The sequence below is a fragment of the Rhineura floridana genome, chromosome 7, assembly GCF_030035675.1.
Source record: "Rhineura floridana isolate rRhiFlo1 chromosome 7, rRhiFlo1.hap2, whole genome shotgun sequence".
Classification (NCBI taxonomy): Eukaryota; Metazoa; Chordata; class Lepidosauria; order Squamata; family Rhineuridae; genus Rhineura; species Rhineura floridana.
In genome coordinates this window covers 91,283,840-91,306,614 of record NC_084486.1, presented here as the reverse complement: position 1 = coordinate 91,306,614, position 22,775 = coordinate 91,283,840, and the positions used below count along the sequence as shown (strand labels likewise).

At 39.7% G+C, this 22,775-nt stretch overlaps 1 protein-coding gene across 4 annotated transcripts in view; it reads left to right on the top strand.

Moving 5' to 3' along the window:
* The window catches only part of DGKD (diacylglycerol kinase delta), a 126,634-nt gene that overhangs the window by 16,499 nt on the left and 87,360 nt on the right, over window positions 1-22,775 (top strand). The window contains exons 1-3 of one of the 4 annotated variants that reach the window (XM_061636441.1): window positions 11,312-11,416; window positions 12,572-12,682; window positions 17,982-18,062. The exons of 1 other annotated variant lie outside the window; for it this stretch is intronic. In XM_061636441.1, coding sequence (XP_061492425.1) covers window positions 12,590-12,682; window positions 17,982-18,062 — 174 coding nt within the window. In that variant the 5' untranslated portion in view covers window positions 11,312-11,416; window positions 12,572-12,589. Of the gene's footprint in view, window positions 1-11,311; window positions 11,417-12,571; window positions 12,683-17,981; window positions 18,063-22,775 lie in introns of those variants that run through there. 2 more of the 4 variants (XM_061636438.1, XM_061636439.1) reach the window with 2 other exon arrangements.

The following is a 22,775-nucleotide window of genomic DNA, read 5'->3' as shown; positions in this document are numbered from 1 at the left end:
GTTTGCAATTTTAAGAAGCAACTTTTATGCACAGCATGGTGCCACCAGGTTTCCTTATGACAGGCATTTTAAAGGTCTGTGTATGTGTATTAATATTAACAAATATCCACGTGCTTTTGTTTTCTAAGTGAGTACGATGATGATTGTGTGTTCTGCATAGAATCAAGCTGCTTACCCTCTTGATAAAACAGAAGAAGCCTTTGCCTGGGCTGATATTGCATTACATAAATGAGCCTAGTCTTCCCCTGGGCTCAGACATTTCCTAACCCCACTTGATGCAGTGATGAGGAAGAGTTTGGAAACATTTGCTTCTGTTTTAGATTAAATGTAGCCTGCTGTGTTTTCTGAATCCAAACAAACTGTGATTAATCCTAACTATGGTTCAGAGCTTGGAAGATTACTTTTAAAAAGGAATAAATTACAATTACTGTTACATGGCCCCAAAAAGGAAAAATTACCATTATAATTACAATTATTCTGAAAGGAATTATTACTTTACCGTTACTCCAGAGTAATCACTACTGTTACAGTTAAGTTACTTTAAAAAAAAACTAGAGTGCCTGCAAGGTGGTGGCCTTGGCTGCTGCACACCTAAGTCGCCTAAAACAACAGGTGGTAGAGTAATTCTTTTTATCCATAAGATAGCAGTGGTGGTCTCCATTGGTAAGGGAGGTGGGAAGGGAGGCAGAGGCCATGCTCAGATCTTTGCACATCAAACCAAGTGCAACCCCCCCACACACACACACACTCTCAGCCAGCAAGTGTCATCTCTGTCCCTGAACCACTTCTGGACCCTGCTCTGCCACCAACTAAGGTGCACCCACCCAAGCAAACATTTTCCCCTAGGGTGCAAAAAAGTTAAAACACTGCAAATGTGGCAAAGTAGCCAGGTAGGGTGGTGGAGGCCACTTCGCTTACCAAGTGCAAACACATTAATATCTCTCATGCGTACACACATGCACACACACACATTGTTGTCTCTCCCCTCCACAGTTCTTTATCGCCATTCCCCTCCTGCCTCCTTCATACACTTCCTTGCCCTCTGGCTCCTTTCTCCCTCCTCTCCATTTTTATCCACCACCATCCATTTTTTAAACAATTGTTTTCTCCACTCAATCCCATCTTGCTCTCCACCCCCTTCCTCATTGCCTCCTAAACACCCATAGAGCATGAGGGAAGAGCAACTCTGCGCAGTAGCCCAGTTTGAGGCGCATTATTTTCATTCATGAATCATAGGACCAGAAGACTGCCCCTGTCCCCCCCCCCCCGTAACATCCCAAAGTAATGCTGGACACATTACAATTACTCCTCAAAAGTAATCAAATTACTTCTTGTTCTGTTAAAATCAGAAGTTAAGAAATTACCCAATTGTTCCTCAAAAAAGTAATACATTACAAGTAATTTGTTTTTTGTAACTAATTACTTCCATGCTCTGCTATGGTTACAGGAAATAAGCCAGCTTCAAAGCAGTTTATGAAGCTGGCTTGTTTTCACTAGCCATAGTTAAAATTATCCACAATTAAGATGACACACTAAACTGCAGTTAGTCTAAAATGGAAACAGAACTTTCAAATCTCCTTGTGGCTGTGCAAGAAGGGGAGAAACATATGAGCCCAGGGAAGGCTAGGCTTGTTCTTGTAAAACTAAATCTGGGTAAAATCATGGCAAAAACTAATGTAGTTTAAGTACTTCTTTTATGCAAGTGTACATTGTCAATAACATGAAGTTAGACCTATTTACATTTGGAAAATCAGGGGAACTCAGTGTGTATTTGGGGCTGCTATCATGGTGAAATGATGCATATATGCATGAACTTTTGTGCATGTCTCTTCCCCCCATTTTGAGGAATAAGAGTAGGGCATGTGCATGTAGCATTCAAGATGCACATGAACCATTTGGATGTTGTGTCAAGAGCCTGGAGATAGATGGGATTTTGTAAATAGGCCTCTTACTCCTCACATTTTTGTTTTCTCTGTGAACCTGTCTGTACCTCCAGGTCAACATCTGAGGCCCCCCTCTGGGTGTTCCCTTCAAGAGAGATTTTAAGGGTGGTGACAAAGGGGAGGGCCTTCTCAGTAGTTCCCCTCCTCCCTCTGCCTGGTCTGTTGATTGCTCTTCCTAGCAAAGCCCACTTGGCACCAACTTTGCCATATTTTTGGCACCAGGTCAACATGTTCCTCTACTCCCTGGTATTTGATGTGATTTGAAGGTTGATCTATGGCCTTTCTTTAATTGATTCATATGTCTTGTCTGCTGGTGTGGTATGGTGTTTTTTATGATACAGGGTTGTATCCAGCACTGGTATTTCAGTTGCATAACAGACTTCTGCTTGCACAATAAAATTTTCCCTTCTTCTCCGCAGCCCTGTGTGCACCCTTAAAATCTGATCCAGAGAGTTGGGGCGTGTGCAGGGGAGAAAAATCATTGCACTGATGGAACCTCAGCCTTAGTGTTACATTGAATAAAACCTCTTGAGTCTTTTAGAAATAGGAATTTAAGAAATTTAATAAACTAAACTTTTTCTCAGAACTTCAAGAAAAAGTATGTAAACAAGCTTCCAGTCAATGCATTTTGACATCTTAATAAAGAAAAGGTTGTTAATTCTGTTAGTGTTTTGCCCCATAAGACATTAAATTTGCTGTGAAAATCTGAGATATGTCTAAAATATATTAATGGAACAGATGAAGAACCGAAGTTAAATAAAGTTATTTTATACAAAATATGAAATTTGGAGGGAAGCTCTTTTTTATTTTTAATATTTATAGACAACAGAGGATACTAAAGAACAAAATGTTCTTTGCTCATATGGAGTTTTATATACCAGAGCTCCACAATTAACAGCCTAATCTGTAATAAAATTGCATTTACAGAAAATACTGATTTCATAAAGCTGTAATATGGGATAGTTGACTTCTGTGAGCGCATGTGGTGAGGAGCCACTTACTATTCAGGTAAAGCAGAAAAATACAGAAACTTGCTATGGATTCAAAAAGATGTGTGTTGCTAAGCCTTTCTGAATTGCTCATGGTAGGTTGAGGAGACATACAGACTTCATGATAGATGAATTAAGAACATAAGGAGAACCCTGCTAGATCAGACCAAAGGACCATCTAGTCTAGTATTCTGTTCCCCCATTTGTCAACCAGATGCCTATGGGGAGCCCAAAGGTAAAACATGAGCTCAATATCACTTTTTCATGTATGTTCCCCAGTAGCTGGTTAGAGGCCTAATGCCTCTGGTACTGGAGGTAATATACAGCCATTACAACTAGTAGCCATTGATAACTTTATCCTCCATAAATTTTTCTAATCTTTTAAATCCAACTCCATCCAGATTGGCAGCCACAGCTACATCTTGTGGTAAGAAATGATGCATTGTGTGAAGAAGTACTTCATTTTGCCTGTTCTGAATCTCACACCATTCAGGTTCATTGGATTACATCAGGGATGGGGAACTTTTTTTTAGCCCAAACCTTCTGGAGGCTGCATGCCAATGGTGAGTGGGGCCAGAGGCAAAAGTGGGCAGAGCAATGGATGTGACTCTTACTTTTGTATAATAGACTACATTCCACCCATGCAAAAGTCTAAGGTTTCTACATGCATGCATAGCTCTCCATCTTCCACTCAAACATGCAAGATGAATTAGAACAATTGAAGAACACAATTCAGCCACACAAAAATACTTGAGGAGGGCATGAAGCAGGGCCAGTGAGGAGTGCAACCTGTGAAGAGAATAGTGGGCAAGGGAGAGTCCCAAGAGCTGAATAGAGAGGCTGCAGTTGAACCAAAAAAGAATTTGTTCAAAGAAAAGTGGCAGAATAAATGTTCGCTGTAGAGTACTGCTGTGCTTACTCTTAAAGAGCAAGAAAATTAGAATGGGGAACAAAGGAAGTTAACAAACAGCAATGATCTTCTACAAACCATCTGAGAGATAATCAGATCCATGCACAATAAAAGGTGTGTGTGTATGTGAATGCTCAGCTAGCCTTTTCCTTAGAGTCTAAGGTCTGACAACACAGAATTGAACAACAAACTGGCAAACATATTTCTAAGCTATGTTTGGGTGACATCATAATACTGGAAGGCTAATATGGAAAAGGTCTGGATGGACTTTCAGAGTAAGAGAATCGGTAAGAAAGCTGATCTGTGCTGGGCTGTTTGAGGCAGAGCTTGGAAAAGTTACTTTTTTGAACTACAACTCCCATCAGCCCAATCCAATGGCCATGCTTGAGGTGATACCTATTGTTAGAGTTAATCTGGATACTATGAACAGAAAGGTTGAAGCACAGCCAATGTTTAAAATTGGAGACTAAAATGTACAAAGGACAAATTACATAGCTACTGGGGGACCACCGAGAAACCGCACAGAACATTCATACATCCAGATTTCTTTTTTTTTTTACAATAATTTTTATTCATATTTTCATAAAACATACAAAACAAAATCATAAAACATTCAAAGACAAAAAACAAAACAAAACAAAAATGATTAAACAAAAAAATAAAATGTTGACTTCCCATTTGTCGCAGATCAAATCAGTTGTAGGTCTACAATATATAACAATCCTGTCTCTTAAATTATATTATAAAATTACTTTCCTCCAGTAGTTATCTTAATTAATCATCAAATCTCATAAACATTACTTTATTCTTTCCACAAAAAGTCAAAGAGAGGTTTCAATTCTTTAAGAAATATATCTATCAATTTTTCTCCAAATAAACATGTCGATTAATCCATCTCGTTAATAATAATAGTAATCTTATTGTCATAACCATAGTCCAAATAAACATATCGATTAATCCATCTCATCAAAATCTGTTAGGTCCAATAATTTCAATAGCCATTATTCCATTATCCATATTAATTCCATCTTCCATCTTCAATAGTCCTGTTAAGTCCAGTAATTTCAGTGTCCAATCTTCCATTATCAGTATTCCATAATAACCTTACTGTCATAGCCATAGTCATATAATAAGAGTCTGATGGGAATTTCCTCTATCCCAAATATTTTCTTGCCATCAATTCTGAATAAGTTGCTGAAATATTGTTGTAAAGTCATATCTGTGTTCTTCTTTTTTACAAAATGCACTGGCTCATCTCTTGAGAGTTTTTCCATTGTCACATGGCTGCAGTTAATTCCATAGATTTTCTCTATATCAAGCTCCATCACGTCATTCCAGTCCAGAAGATTATCCAAGCCATTGATAACTTTATCTCTAATATCTTCATTAATTTCTTCAGAGATAACGTTAAATTCCAAACAGTAGATTTTATTTCTAATATCCATAAACTCCAGATCTTTTTCCAATTCCACATTTGTTCCAATCTCCAGGGCTTGTATCTTCCCTTTATTTTTTCTTTTCTCATCTCTGATCTCATTCTCCTCTCTCACAGGATCCCCTATTTCTTTAAGCTCCTGCGTCATTTTGCTCAGTTCAATTTTCAGCTCCTTACTGCCCTGTCGCAGGGTTTGTTTCGTTATCTCAATCTCATCCATTATTTTCTGAAACATAATTACTTCCAGATTCTCAGCCACTTTCTTGATTGCCATTTTTAAAACCATGAAAACAAAACAAAACAAAAATAAAGAAGAACCACTTCTTATTTCAGCAACAATTGGGTTAATATTCCAGGCTTGATGACATCACAGTATAAACAGAGCAGCCTGCCTTATCTCTCTATGTTCAAGAACACAAAACAAATTTAGTTCCCAGCATCAAAACAGTTAGTGGCGTCGTGAAGAAGCAGATTCGTCAAAATAAAATAGACCAAAAAGAGAATAGTCCCAGACAATATAATGTTCCTCGGAATAGAAATCCCTCTTCTGTTTATATCTTTAGAATGCACTTCCAGGACAGCTTTTTGCAATAGAAACAGAGATAAGCTGTTAATTTCGTGAATAACAGAGAAGAGTTATAGCTCACCCAGAAGTTCTTTAAAGCTGATTCATTTGACAAATCTCTTTTTGCTGCAACAATTTAAACCAAGTAAAAATAATAATAGAAAGAAGGGTGCTTGCCTGTTAGTCCGTTTTCTCTTTGAAGAAAAGATAAACGTATCGCATTAATCAGATAGAGCTTGTTCAGAAGTCCGTCCGGCATTGCTGGCTGGACCTTTTCTCATAAATTAATGAAATCCAGTCCTCCCAACAAAAACAGGCTTTTGAGGTTGATCTCTATGTTTCTCCCTGCCCGGGAGAAATTTCATCAGTCAAAAAAAAATGTTCTGACTGATTTATATCTGAATAAGCTTCTTTTGAGGCAGGAGCCCGTCTCAAAAGCAGGCACAAGCGAAGTCACCCTTCCCGGAAGTCCATACATCCAGATTTCATGGAAGGATTTTCTCTCACCTTTTCCATAGGTGACTTTTTCCTCCTGGAGGAAAGCAAATTTTGGGGATTCATCTTTCTTCTTGTAGTCAAAAGCATCACCTCCCATGCTATTCCTGGTAGAGCAGCTTTTCAGAGGTGGCTCCATATCTGAAATCTAATATTTAGCTGATATTTGCTATACTGCAGAAAGGGATAATCTTATCATGATTTCAGTTAGCATTCTAACTGTGAGTCTCCTCTAAAGATTATGTGACATTTAACAGTAATCATTCCTCATTGTAAGACAACTTAGTTAGTGATAGCTTGAGAATTAGTTGATGATTACCAACTGTAAGTCTTCATCTTTTAGTGTTGAGCTTGAATGTGGAAAGCCCAAATTGAGAGCCACACTCATTTACAACATTCACTAGGTAACTTAGTGCCGATTATAATCTCTCAGGCAGCTTCCCTCATAGGGTTGTTTTGTGGACAAAACTCAGTTTCAAACCCAGAGTCTAAAAATTTTGGCTGGCCTTGCTGGCTAAGCCAAAAATTGTAGTCACCAGCACACATACCCCACAACATCTTTCCTGAAGGAGGGGCTGGAAGGTAGTTAGGTCTGTGTGCTTTTGAACGCTGCTTCCCAGAAGGGCTTTGTAGTGGAATCAAACTGATTCCCAATCATTCTTGAAGGTAGGACCAGTGGGGAATGTGTGCTATTGAGTGCCAGTGCCCAAAGGTGGACAGAGCGCCTTCAGGTAGCATTGCCTATCACTTCACCACCATCACCACCTTTCCTGTTCCAAAGCAAGAATGGCTATCCAGAGTGGGGAGGAATTGCCCATTTCGCTTTGTGTAGCTAATACCTTCAGGAGCCCTCACGATGAAGCTGCCGAACCATCCCCAGCTTTTCTCCCAACATTTGAGCTGGGGAAGTGGCAGGGATATCCGCGCAACTGCTTGGACAATTCTACCCACCTCTGCAGCTTCAAAGCTGGGAAGGCAGCTGACTGCTCATCATGCATGCCAGAGGGTGGCACTTTTTGGAGTCTTTTCACTCTTTTAACAACACAACTTATTCACAACTTAGGTGTGTTCTGAGTAACATTTTCTGAGGCGCTCTGATTTTACCTTGCTGGTATGTGCACACATCTGTCATATATATTTGAAAGGACAACTGTTCTCAAAATATGATGGTTTAGTTATTAGTACCATTTTTGTCTGTCTGTTTACTTCAAAGTTAGTCTTTGACTAGAGAACAAATGGTTTCAGCTATCTGAATATTAAATCTAACACCTCCTTTCTGCAAGTCTCCTTATCGCTACAAAATTGCCTCTATGTTTGCTGGAAGAGCTGAGTTTATTGCCTGAGCTGCTGGATGTTGTTGATGTGTATAGCCAGTAATACCGTATAAAGGGCTACAAGAACCACCAACTGAATTGCTGCCAACTAACTTTATTAAGTTTTAGTTTATTTTGATAACTCCTGTGCAGACAGAATAAGATGGCAGCAGGCAGTACCGCATGAACCTACAGTAGTAAACCAAAGGAAGCAACCATGGATCCTGGTTAACAAGGAATTTTGTTGTTGTTTGTTGTTGTTGTTGTTATGTGCCTTCAAGTCGATTACGACTTATGGCGACCCTATGAATCAGCGACCTCCAAGAGCATCAGTCATGAACCACCCTGTTCAGATCTTGTAAGCAGGTCTGTGGCTTCCTTTATGGAATCAATCCATCTCTTCTTTGGCCTTCCTCTTTTTCTACTCCCTGCTGTTTTCCCCAGCATTATTGTCTTTTCTAGTGAATCGTGTCTTCTCATGATGTGTCCAAAGTATGATAACCTCAGTTTCATCATTTTGGCTTCTAGTGACAGTTATGGTTTAATTTGTTCTAACACCCAATTATTTGTCTTTTTCACAGTCCATGGTATGCGCAAAGCTCTCCTCCAACACCACATTTCAAATGAGTTGATTTTTCTCTTCTCCGCCTTTTTCACTGTCCAACTTTCACATCCATACATAGAGATTGGGAATACCATAGCAAGGAATGGAAGGGACAAATCCTATGTAGCCTCCATCTTTTGGTTCACATAGGCCACTCTCAGCTGCCTGATTGTGAAAGTGCTTATTCATAGTAACTGCTCATTCCTCTTTGAAGGAGTTATTGCATCCTTTGGGAGGAAAGTCAGATTACTGAATTGCAAATTAACTCCTGATAATAGTTTTAACTTTTAGTTGATACATGTATTTATTCCCAGAAGTGACGCAGATAGTTAAGATCTCATTGCTTCATATGACTGTCTGATTGTTACAGGAGTTAAAGATAAATTCCTATAATAAATCTGTTTATTTTTGAGTGAGGAGACAAGAGTAATGATGCATAACCAGATGTTGAAGATAGATCCTTAGTTCTTTGAAGGGTTGTAGAGGGAGTATAAGAGAAATGTCACGTTGCTTTCAGCAATTACCATTTCATCAGAACTCATTGCTCAGAACCATTCCCCACCACTGAAAGGACTGAGCAATCTGCTAGCTTGGAGGGGAACATAAAGCCAAAGAAAAGCAGCAATGCCTGGTAAAAAAAAAATACTATAAAGTCATCTTGATCTTATCTCCAGCCCTTCCGCCCGAACCCACCAAAGACTTTACCAAGCTGTCTGCCTATAAATAGAACAGCAGCTCTCTTGCAGAGATGGGCAGCTGTAAACTACAGGCTGATTCTCTCCCTCTGTAGCATCTGGGTTCTGCAAGAAGCAGCACAACAGCTATGTAAGGTTTTTTGCTGGCCTTTCATGTCTAAGTCATGTACCTATGAGGTTCCTGTAAACAGTCTCATGCAGGAAAATGCCTTGGCTTGCTTTTTTTAAGGGGGACAGGCATGTTGGCAGCGTTTTTGGGTGGTGTTGATTTCTTTGAAAGAGCATTATTTAAAGAGATGGAGGCATGCTCATCATTTGCACAGGTGAGTTCTGTAGATGTGAGAGTCCCCTGAGTGGACTAGAAACAGGATTGGGGCATCGGTTCACAAAGATATGAATAAATAGATCAGAATGGGAATTGAGTGCAGAGAATTGGTCTTACAAACTTGTGCTTAAACTGCAGATGGATGAAACATAAAATCAAACTGACACACTGCTGTTTGGGCCTGAAATGATTCTTTGAACAGGATGCATTGGTAAGAAAGTTCCAGAAAGTAAGCTAAACTATAATTTAGGATCTGTTGTCACCCTTTTTATGGCTAATACGTGTTTTTGGCATTGCTCTTCAAATTCCAAATCATTCAGCTTGTGCTCCCAGTTGTTCTTCAAGCTGCTGTTCATGATTTTCATTCATTCAGATACATGCTTTCATTGCAGCTTTTTCAGTTCTTGCATTTTCTTCTTGTGTACCAATTGATTAACTAGTTTGAGTAATTGACAGCTGTTCAATTTCTGCAGAGTGCCTGTTCTTTGATTGTGGCATCCTATGGTATGGATTGTGTGCCTGTTCTTTAATTGTGGCATGGATTGTGTGGACTAAACTGCCTAATGGTCCCTTTTGATCCCCTCCAGTTTTCACTGGAGAAAGGAAGACAGCAAACGGCTCGGTTTCTTTGCTTAATAGGAATACTAGAATTTCTAGTTTTGAGGTTACTGAAGTATCAGTTCTAGGGTGGAAGGGGAAAGGCTTTTTATAAATAAATGATTCTGTATGGAAACTGTGCTTCAATAGAATCTTGATAAAGATTTTGAGAACTCGATTGGTTTTTTTGTTTGTGTTTATTTAGAAATTAAAAATAATCCCAGAACAGGTTGCAATACAGAAGTAAACACATAATATACAGTGAGTGATGTCCAACATTAGTCATACTCAGAGGAAACTAAGTATATAAATGAACTTAAGTTCATTGATTTCAGTGGGTCTACTCTGACTTAGTTGGACATCATCCAGTAAAACTAATAAAGGCATAGCATCATCAAATACAGCAGTTCAGTAAATCAAGGAGGGCAAGTTGCCCAACTCCACATACAGTTTAGCCAAAAGCCTGGGTGAATAAATGTGACTTTAACTGACACTGAAAACCCATTAGGGTTTGTGGCAATCAAATCTGTGAGGACGGGGTAATCCACATTCGGGGTGCAATATTGATGGATTCCATCCTCCAGAGATTGATTCTGTCTTCTGGGATTATAGCAGAATTTACTTGCCTGCTAATTCTTTTGTATTTTCATCTTTAAAGTGCGTGCTAAGTGTATATTACTAATCCTTTCCCATTTCATTACTGTCTTGAAGATATGGGAAATCCAAGTTTATCTACTGAATAGAAAACACTCTTATACTGTCTTGCTGTTTGACTTTATCGTTCAGGTTATCTTGATTTTAGAAGACAGAAGATGTTGCATGCTGAGCTATCATGATGTTTCTTGTATAGCATTTTCTTGCCCATGGTTGCTGAGGAAACAGCAGTTTGGCAAAGGAAAATATGTAAAAACTATTTAAAAACACCACAGTTGTTAAGGAGAACCTCATGTAACTTGTCCCATGCTTGTAAATAGCTACTTGCTTGATTGCGTGCAGTAAACAAGAATTGCTTCTAGCCAGCTAGGAAGGGAAGCTTTTGCAAATTGGAAAGACTTGGATCTTGATTTGTAACAAATGACTAACAAAGGTCTGTGGGGACAGTCTGACTTCACAGTGGACTTATTCACTTAAACTTTGAATATCTCTTGAAGAATTTTCAAATTACACCCAAATCTTGGATAATAGTTTTTTGCGTAACATCCAGGGCTTTGGAGTCAGTATGTCAAACCTTCGACTCCGACTTCAACTCCTCTATTTTTCTACTGTCCAACTCCTTCATAAAAGGCAAATGTATATTAATTTTTCTACTGTCTGACTCTGACTCTGACTCCTTCATAAATGGCAAATGTGTATTAATATTAATATTAAAATATTAATTTTATTTTGAAGTCAGAGTCAGTACATTTCTACCAACTCCGACTCCACCCAAAATTGCTTCCGACTTCGACTCCACCCAAAATTGCTTCCGACTCCACGACTCCGACTCCATAGCCCTGGTAACATCATTGAAGTGGGATGTTAACTTTTGCAGGGCTATATAACTAGGTTAGTATTGTATCGTGATTGTCATACTTGGTGCCAGTTGTCAGTGATACGTTAAGAGCATTGCTGTACGCTATATATGTTTCTTTCATAGCCTCTGGTTACGGAATGACCTAACAGACAGCTTCATGATATTCCTGCAGCACTTTCTCCTAATGTGTTCCTAGACTTGACTGCTTAAAGTATTTGTAGTTGCTGTTTTCCCTGGGAGAGAAGAGTGTTAAATGGAGCATTTAAACCCCATATTATGTCACTTTCCACTGGCAGAAGCTATGTATTGGTAATGAATTAATATTGAAGCCTTTGCTTTGAATTTGTAGGCTTTCCTCTGTTACAAGATTCCACCCTGGTAGCATTTTAATGTATCTTTTGGTATTTATTATCTTTGCTCAGCTGGGGTAACAAATGTGTCTCATAAAGAACAACTAAATTAATGTTGGCTAAACATAGTCTTGTAGCCCGGATATGCATATTATGTGAATGAGAGTGTGTGGGGTGAACTGTGGAGCAGTGAAAAAAGGAACAGAATTGTGTGTAGACAGACTTGGCACTTCAGTCTTGGGAAATGGCAGCCAGCCATCCAGTAAGCAATGAGTCAGAGCCAGGAATATCTGAAAAAATACCAGATATAAAAGCTGGAAGGATTATTCCTGTCTTTTTATTGCCGCCCTCCTTGCTCCTTTAAATATGCATATCATTTCCTGTGGTAGTCATATGTCAGTAGCTTTGCAGGAGGCTGCTTGCTGTGTGCTAACTTTAGTCAAACAGGTGAGATCAGAGCCCTGATTGGACAGGACAGGGCTCACACCTCAGTCTCTGAGATTTTATGTTTTCTATATCACTATCAAAGTTCAGTAAGATTACTTTGATTAGCCTGAAGAATTGTATCCTACTCACACCAAGATAACACCTCACACACAGGAAAAAACTCTGCATTTTGTGTTTGACTGTTGTTTATTTCCCTGGGATGTAGATAAGATCACTAGCTCAGTTTTATAGATGTGTTGGGTGTTTCCAGCAGAGGGCAGTCAAACAATAAATAATATTGATACCAGAGTTAGTACTTTTCTTCTTTTCTGTGGTTGGGGAGGGGCAAAGGGAGAAATATTGACTGCTTGTGAAATGTTTCATGCGACAGTATATCTTCTTGGCTTCTAGACTATTATAAAAGAGGGCATGTTGATGAAACAGACCAGCTCATTCCAGCGCTGGAAGAGACGATACTTCAAGTTGCGTGGACGAACTCTGTACTATGCCAAAACTGCAAAGGTACGTTACTGACTGAACCCATGAAGTTATGGGAGGGTAGTAAGGAATAGGAATCACCGGGCTTATATGACTACAATACAGAGGTTACTAGATACTGGGAGTGTTTACACGCCCAAAACTACCACTCGTTGTTGTTGTTATGTGCCTTCAAGTCGATTATGACTTATGGCAACCCTATGAATCAGTGACCTCCAAGAGCATCTGTCATGAACCACCCTGTTCAGATCTTGTAAGTTCAGGTCTGTGGCTTCCTTTATGGAATCAACCCATCTCTTGTTTAGCCTTCCTCTTTTTCTACTTCTTTCTGTTTTTCCCAGCATTGTTTTTCAGTAGAAATCATGTCTTCTCATGGTGTGTCCAAACTATAACCTCAGCGTCATCATTTTGGTTTCTAGTGACAGTTCTGGTTTAATTTGTTCTAACATCCAATTATTTGTCTTTTTCACAGTCCATGCTTTCCGCAAAGCTCTCCTCCAACACCACATTTCAAATGAGTTGATTTTTCTCTTACCCGCTTTTTTCACTGTCCAACTTTCACATCCATACATAGAGATCGGGAATACCATGGTCTGAATGATCCTGAGTTTGGTGTTCAGTGATACATCATTGCATTTGAGGACCTTTTCTAGTTCTCTCACAGCTGCCCTCCCCAGTCCTAGCCTTCTTCTGATTTCTTGACTATTGTCTCCATTTTGGTTAATGACTGTGCTGAGGTATTGATAATCCTTGACAAGTTCAATGTCCTCATTGTCAACTTTAAAGTTACATAAATCTTCTGTTGTCATTACTTTAGTCTTTTTGACGTTGAGCTGTAGTCCTGCTTTTGTGCTTTCCTCTTTAACTTTCATCAGCATTCGTTTCAAATCATTACTGGTTTCTGCTAAGAGTATGGTATTGTCTGCATATCTTAAATTATTGATGTTTTCCCTCCAATTTTCACACCTCCTTCATCTTGGTCCAATCCTGCTTTCTGTATGATAATGTTCTGCGTACAGATTAAACAAATAGGGTGATAAAATACACCCCTGTCTCACACCCTTTCCGATGGGGAACCAATCGGTTTCTCCATATTCTGTCCAGAGTATAGGTTGTGCATCAGGACAATCAGATGTTGTGGCACCCCCATTGCTTTTAAAGCATTCCATAGTTTTTCATGACCTACACACTGAAAGGCTTTGCTGTAATCTACAAAGCACAGGGTGATTTTCTTCTGAAATTCCTTGGTCTGTTCCATTATCCAACGTATGTTTGCGATATGATCTCTGGTGCCTCTTCCCTTTCTAAATCCAGCTTGGACGTCTGGCATTTCTCGCTCCATATATGGTAAGAGCCTTTGTTATAGAATCTTGAGCATTACTTTACTTGCATGGGATATTAAGGCAGTAGTTTGATAATTACTGCATTCTCTGGGATCCCCTTTTATTTCATCACTGTCAGTCAGTGTGTTCCCCTGTTGATTCAACATCCCTACTCGTGGTTTAAATTTCCCTTTCATTTCTCTAATCTTTTGGACCAGGGCTCTTGTTCTTCCCATTTTGTTGTCCTTTTCTATTTCTATACAATAACTGTTGTAATAGTTTCCTTTGTCCCTACGTACTAGTTGTTGTATAGTTGCATTTAGGGTTCTGACCGTGTTTCTATCTCTTTTTGCTTTTGCTTTCCATCTCTCTTTAACCATTTTCAGAGTTTCTTCAGTCATCCATTGAGGTCTTTCTCTCTTTTTAACAAGAGGTATTGTCTTTTTGCATTCTTCCCTGATAATATCCCTGACTTCAGTCCGTAGTTCTTCTGGTTCTCTGTCAACTAAGTTTAAAGCCTCAAACAATTATATAATCAGTTTGATTCCTATATTCCTATATTGACCATCTGGTGATGTCCACGTGTACAGTCGTCTTTTTGGTTACTCAAAAATGTGTTTGCAAGAAACAAATTATTGGCTTCACAGAATTCAATAAGTCTTTCTCCTGCTTCATTTCTGTCTCCTAAGCCCTATTTCCCCACAATTCCTAGTTCCTCTCTGTTCCCTACTTTTACATTTCAGTCCCCCATGATTATCATCATATCTTGTTTTGGTGTGTGTTCAATTTCCTCCTGTACTTCTGTGTAAAATCTCTCCAGTTCTTCTTCTTCTGCGTTTGCCATTGGAACATAGACTTGGATGATGGTTGTGTTAATAGGTTTCCCATTTAATCTCATTGATATCACTCGCTCAGACCTTGCGTTGTAGCTCCTAATTGCTTTTGCTACATCACTTCTCACTATTAAAGCAACCCCATTTCTTCTTGATTTCTTATTTCCTGCATAAAATATTTTGTAGTTGCCTAATTGAAAATGTCCCATTCTCGTCCATTTTAATTCACTCACGCCAAGTATTGTTATGTTGATACGTTCCATTTCTTGCTTGACAATGTCTAACTTTCCCTGGTTCGTGCTTCTCACATTCCATGTTCCTATTGTGTGCGTCGTACAACTCTGGACTCTCCTTTTGCATCTGTGTGCATCAGCCTCTGGGCTTCCTTTCAGCTTTGACCCAGCTGCGTCATTAGTCACAGCACTACTCGTACTTGTCCTTCGTTCTTCCCCAGTAGCTCAGTGAGTGCCTTCTGACCTGGGGGTCTCATCTTCCAGCACTATCTCGTGTTGCATTTTGGATACTCTGTTCATAGGGTTTTCGTGGTAAGAGGTATTCAGAGGTGGTTTACCATTGCCTTCCTCTGAGTTTGGATGCATCTTAGTCTGGTGTTTCAGCTTTGACCATTCCGCCTTGGGTGCCCCTGCTTGGAGTCTAGCCTCTTGGTCTAGACTCTTGACGGCATTGCTCTCAACTTCTTCAACACTGTCAAACCCCTTCACCATGTTAAGGTGTGCATCTTAAAGGGGTTCATAATTGTTGTTTTACTTTGGGAACACTATAACTATTCTAAATAGGACCCAGTTGTTTAAGTACAAAATATTTCTTTTCTCTGTGTCCATGAGGGCTACAGAACATTGATTCCAAAATTCATACAAAGTTACAATTAAATCATAAAAACTAACACATTTCTATATGTGTTAGGAGTTCAGTATATATTCAAGGGGGCCTACATTGAACAGAAGAAGGCTGGATGCATCTTACGTTTTTTTCTACAGAGAAAAGATTGTCATTGATCCTAACACACACAGAAAGAGTAGGTGTCTTCTGTAGCTGGGCATTGAAAGTTCCTGATATACAGTACATGAATTTAGCTAAGATAATTACAGCTTGGGACCAGGGTACCTGAAAGATCATCTCACCCTTTATATACTCAATTTATCTCTCTGTTCTGCAGGTGATGGCCTCCTGCAGATACCATCTTATCACGAGGTCTGTTCCGCACAATAAAGGAATTGGACCTTTAGTGTTGTGGCACTTATCCTCCTCTTAAATATTGGAATTCTTTTCCCTTAAACGTTAGACAGGCGCAGTCTCTGTTGCCTTTTTGGCACCTACTGAAGACCTTCCTCTTTCAACAAGCCATTTAAGTATAGACCTTTATCCCAGTCTGCATCTGTATTGGAATTGTTTTTAAGTTGTTTTTATTGCTTCTTGTTTGCTGCTCTGGGCTCCTTTGGAATGGTGGAATATAAATTTAATAAATAAGCACCACCCAAAATAACCTCAGTCAAAACCATGTAGATCACTTGCTTCCACTACCCAGTCTAAGCCTAATCTTGCTTATTTCTCTCTTGTTTTCTTTGCTGCCTCTTGCCTTTATCATATCAGCAGAGGTCTTCAGTAGCAGGTAGAAAGGGTTGAAGAATAGGATCCAGCCAGCAGGAGCTCCTGTCGCTCCCAAGCAGGCCATTTTGACTGGTGGGTGAGGCTACCTACCTATCAATCATCTGATGTCACCATGATGTCAGGTAACCCATTTTTCCTTTGCAGGAACAGGTTGGATTCAAACTGTGCCTGCAAAGAAACTCATCAGGGCTTGAAGTCACAGTTGATTGACAGTGACTTTACGTCCCACTTTCAGCAGGGGTTGGCTGGACTAGTTGATCACAGTGCAACTTGTATTTGGCACTAAGTTTGAAAATGGAAATGTACTGCCTTCAAGTCAATTCCGACTTATGGCGACTCTATGAATAGGGTTTTCGTGGTAAGTGGTATTCAGAGGGGGTTTACCATTGCCTTCCTCTGAGGCTGAGAGGCAGTGACTGGCCCATGGTCACCCGGTGAGCTTCATGGCTGTGTGGGGATTCGAATCCTGGTGGGTTGTAGTCCAACACCTTAACCACTACACCACACTGGCTGTCAGGCACAAAGTTTATGTCAAACAGAAGCCCTGCTTGCCAAGGAACAATTGGGAGTGCATTTATTTATTTTATTTGTATCTCGCCTTTCCTCCAAAAAGGAACTCAGGGTGGCTTTTAATGTGCTTTTATCTGCCCCACACCTGGCATCGTATGTGACTTCAGGTGTGGGGCAGATGGGAATGCCTTTGAGAATATAATCTTGCAGAATATGACCCTGTGGAGCCTAATTTGGCCCTTGGGCTAGAGGTTCCCCAGTGCTTCATATAGATATTCTAGCACCTTGCCATCTCCTATAATGGCCCTAGATAACCATTAATCTATCAGAAACTTCATAACCTATACAGCCAAGCAATTCGTTTTAATCTGAATGTCCCCTTGTACTTACCTAAGAGCATCTGGGAGATGCTTATTTCCTCATGTCCTGAGGAAGAATGAGTAGTTATTTTTTATTTGATATCTTACCCATCCTTCAGTACCAGATCCCAGGGTGGGTTACAACAGTTAAAATCAGTTTAAAACAAATGCAATCAAAAGAATAGGGTGGGCCCTAGAAATACATATCTCGGGTGTCAAAAGGCCAGGGTAAAGATGTACACCTTCAGCATGTGATGTAGATTCCGCTTGGTCAGGGCAGGAGGCCTTCCAATTTACAGAAATGGCCTAAGCATGTCAGGACTTGCCTCACCCACCGGTGGCTTGACAAGGAAAGGGAGATAGAGTGCCTCCATGGGAGCTGCTCTGCAAGATTTCACCTTGCTCTCATCCACACACAGCATGCAGGATTATAGCTCACAACTTCACTACAGCATTGGAACAGGATTCACATATCTATGAATATGCCAGCTGGGCATTTTGGGTGAGCTCTCATTGTCGGTTTGTTTGTTTTGCAATCTTAATTATCAATCTTATTTTTTGCCAGCACAAAGCACCAGTGGCAGTTTTTTTAACCTTACATTTTATATACTTGATTTGTTTGCAATTAATTAATTAAATTGAAGTTTTACATTTCTTTTCTATTTTCCAGTCAATTATTTTTGATGAGGTAGACCTGACAGATGCCAGCGTGGCAGAATCCAGCACTAAAAATGTCAACAACAGCTTTACGGTACGATTACTCACAGCACATCCCAGCATATTTTTATATTCCGCTCATCCTTTTCTTATACAGATTTTGTGGAATGAAATTGTAAAAATGTCTTAGTTCCATTCATAATCATTCCATTGATGACAAAGTAGGAGTGAATTTTAGGCGCTAGTTGAATAACTGCAGTTTTGTGGGGAAATGACAACTAGGAACAAGTGGGAATTAGTGGGGGCAAGTGGTATTCTTAATCATACGTTTGTCTCCAATGTGCAAAATGGGAGCAGGAGGTGGTATTTCAGGAGAAAGGGAAAGACCCTTCCCCTGACCACTGCTGTTCCTCTGCAGCCCCTTCCCCTAGCTGATTTGTCCCATTTGACCAAAGAAAGGCTTAGTATTGAAGCAAATCTGGTAGGGAAAGGGGTTAGGGCAAGGAATTACAAAGAAAAACAGTAGGCAGGGGAGAGTTTAGTACACCTCTGCTGCTTCTCCTCTGCAAATGACTCCCTGCCCCCTCATTTTTTGCACGTGGGGTTTGGAATTCTGTGTTTGCCACTGAATAAGCTGATTCGGGTGTAAGACTAAATCACAGTTTAGTATTACAAGAATGAGCACCACATCTCTCTGAGGTGCAGCCGCAAAGGGTGATATAGCCTTTTATCTCCATTTTAGATTAACTCCAGCTTGCTGTGTTTTCCAAGCTCAGTCAAACAGGTAGTGAAAGCAAGCTTAACTTCAAGCCATTGTTTGTGAAAATGGCTTATTTTCACTAACCATAGTTAGGATTAGTCACAGTTTAGGATTTGGATGATACACTATAACTGTGGCTAATCAAAAATGGAAGTTTTCAGTCTCCTCATGGGTGTGCCAAAGGAGTAGTGGAGAGGGCTAAGCTTGTTTTCGTGATACTAAACCATGCTTTATGCTACATAACATGCAACTAAAGTTGTATGTATGAGATAATCAATTTATCAATGCAACTACATGGATTCCAAATAATTATATCTAATACTTTATGCGTGCTTGATTGTAACACAGATGATGTTATGTGAGGTAAAAAAAAGATTAAAAACTTAACCACAACGTATTAAAATTACTGTCATTTCTTAGGACATAATCTTTTCCTGTTGCAGCAAATACTGGATGAAAGTTGCTTAAGAAATAAATAGACATAGCAATCATATTTGGCTTTATCATCTGGGGGTTTCTTGGTGTTCAAGGATAGCCTAGCTAGTAAAGAGAAGGAACTTTTTCAGCCCAGTTCAATATGGTCATATTTAAGCTGATAGGGAATTGGTTTAGTTGATTCTGTTTTTACTACTGCTTTTTACTGTTTTTACTACTGCTAAAAGTCTACTGCATTTAAATGTTCTGTATGTTCTTATATGTATTACTTGTCCTAAGCCTTTGGAGATAAGTACAGTATGTTTTTTTCAAAAGTGATTTGAACCCTGAGCTCCTACTGGGAGAAAGGGTGGGATATAAATCTAATAAATTAATTAATTAATACTATACTAGAATTCTGGTGGTTCACATGCCGAAGTATATTGTAAAAATGCTTAGGGATAGCCTATTCAGGTTTGAAGCCTGTTTCTCTACTTCCCTGTGGTAGACCATGGCAATTTGTATTTGTATAGTTAACTGTGATGCCATAGTTATTGCAGACTTGGGGGAGATGTTCAGAGCATCATCTGGTCCAAGTTTCAGTAGTTGTGGACAGGATGTTTGCAGGAATAAGGCTGTCCACATGCTCTCGGAGTCCCAGGCTGTTCTGGCTTTTGAAATCTAGCAGAGAGGGTGAGTCCAGGGGGTGGTGAATGCCTCATTGAGAGAGGGAGTGATGCCCCCTGCTTTGAAAGAAACATTGGTGTGATCCTGAAGAGTATTTGGGTAACTACTGCCAGTTGACATCTCTTTTTTGGGCAAGGTGGTCAAGACAATGCTGGTCTGCCAACTGCAAACATAACTAGATATAGCAGATTATCTAAACCCTTTCAGGCCTGGGTATGGTACGGAAATAGTCTTGGTTCCTCTTGTTGATTACCTTTATTGGGAAAGAGGCAGGTAGGTGCTACTCTGTTGATTCTGCTTGAATTCTCAATGGCTTTTGATAACATTGGCCAAGGTATCCTCCTGGAGCAGCTCTTGGGCTGGGAATTGGGTGACTCTTTTACCATGGTTCTGCAGGGTTGCTACCAAAGAGTAGCATTGGAGGACTGCTTCTTTGGACTCATGGCAGTTGTGATTTATGGGGTTCCACAGGAAACCATCGTGTCCCTTACGCTGTTTAACATTTATATGAAACTACTGGAAGCAGTCATTCACAGATTTGGAGTGCAGTGTAACAAATATGCAGATGACATCCAGCCCTACCTTTCTATCAGGATAATAATAATAATAATAAAATTTTATTTTTATGCCGCCTATCTGGCCGAGTGAACGGCCACTCTAGGCGGCGCACATAAATTAAAATAAAATACAGCATATAAATACAATATAAATACAACATATAAATACAGTCTTCAACTAATCAACCCACCCACATCTGTACGTTATATACTAAAATTTGCTAGGGATCCTGTATGCTCGCTGAAATAGCCACGTTTTTAATCCTTGGTGAAAGCCTACCAAGGAGGGGGCATGGCAAAGATCACATGGGAGAGAGTTCCAGAGGGTGGGGGCTCCCTGACAGAATTCCCTCCCACTGTGGAAGCCTTTTTGTCATTTACAAAAGGCATATTTATTTTGCCTGGCCTTTGGAGGATCATAAAATGGTCACCTGCTCCTATTGTTGCTGAATTATACACTACGCTGTTGTTTGTTTTAGGGTGGATGTTCTACTGTGTTTATTATGAATTGTATACACCATGGGAATCTGTGGAATAAATAAATAATAAATAAAAATCATTTGCCTTTGTTCAACCCACAAGTGAGATTACTGAACACCCAATGGTTTTTTCATATTGCCATTTCTGATAACAGATTTTTGACCATTTATTATTTTGCACAGAGACTGGCCTATTGTTATTATATGTATGCCATCATCTGCTAACAATCCTCTTCTGCATTCTACATAGGACAAACAGGCCAGACTTCACACAAAAAAGTAAATAAACCTGACATCAGAAATAGCAACATTCCAATGGGGGACACTTTCAACCTCAACAAGACACTTTGCTTGTTTTTCTTGCAAGAGACTACCATGACTACCCTTCTGGAAAGTATTTTGAATTCATTCTATCTTAACCAATTCCAATAACTTGTTAGAGAAGATCTGTCATGTACATACATAACTCAGATCCATAGGATACTGAAAACACAGAAAAAAAGCTTTAAGATACTCAGTAGCTGAGGTATGCAAATCAACAAGTAGTCTTTCACACAAACACTTGTATATGCCTATAGACAGATTGTACCTGAAAAATGGAAATGGACTGCCTTCAAGTCAACCCCGACCCATGGCGACCCCACGAATAGGGCTTCCATGGCAAGTCGCATGCAGAGGGGGTCCACCATTGCCTTCCTCTGTGTTCACTGTTAATGTGAACAAGTCTAAAGACATTGTGAATACACATTTGAATATTTTAGTTGCTGCTGCTTTCTGAAAAGCTCATGCCTGAGGCAGTGATGGGCTGGATGAGGGCCAATAAATTGATGTTTATGGAACTTCTAGGTGAAATTAGGAAATCTATGACTTTGGCCATTTTCACACGTAGTATTAAAACATATTTATTCAACCAGACTTTGGGGGGGGGCATGATAGAGGTGATTGGATATGATCTGCTGCTATTTTAATAACTTGAGTCTGGATTTTAAATGTACTCTTAACCTTTTTTTTCCTGTTTTTATGTTGTGAGCTCTCCTGAGCTCTCTTTTGAGAGGAAGGGTGGGGAAAATGACAATGTAGGTAAATAAATATTCTCCCCTTACTAGTCACTTCCACCACCCAAAAAGGTCTGAAGAATAATGGGTATCATTGCCCATGTATAGAGCTCCCTAACTTTATAGTAATAAAGGGAGATGGGCATCCTGGATCCGGTAAGCCAAAGTCAAGGGCATTGCATGACATTATGGCAGAGCAATTCCAAGCTTTGGCAATAACATCACCATTCTCAGGTAAAAGTCTGAGATAATTGCAGCTTAGATTTTAAAAAGCACTCTAGCTTTCAGCTTGCTAAAGTACATGTTATGAAAACTGCCTAGCAAACAAAAAGGCTGGGCTATTTTTGTTACTTTTTCATTGGCCACATCACTGAGTTGCTTCCCTAGTTTCTATATAACCTATAGTTTTCTCTTTGTGAATGCCATTCTGTGCATCTTTGCAGCATCCTAATTCTCATAAAGGCGCACTGAGTGAAGTGTTGGTGCCAGTTTAGGAGTGCATTGAGAACTGTATTGAAGTCGTTTACTTTGGAGATAACGCATTCATAGTTTTTCATTTGGTGTTTAGCTTTTCATTATAGTGGCTGCAGTTTCTCACTTTTTAAATTGTTCCAGAAACGTGCTCCTTGTCCCAAGGGTTGTTTGCTAGCAAGATATGTGATTATGCCTGAACTAACTTTTGCAAGAAGGGAGTCTGAGGAACTGAGGCAAATAGTGGTGACAAGAGATGAAGCTCTAGGTTTAATAGACAAAATAAAAACTACAGATCGCCAGGTCTGAATGGCATCCACCCGAGAGTTCTCAAACAACTCAAATGTGAGATCACATGGTACTCCATTGGGGTTGTTTGTGTGA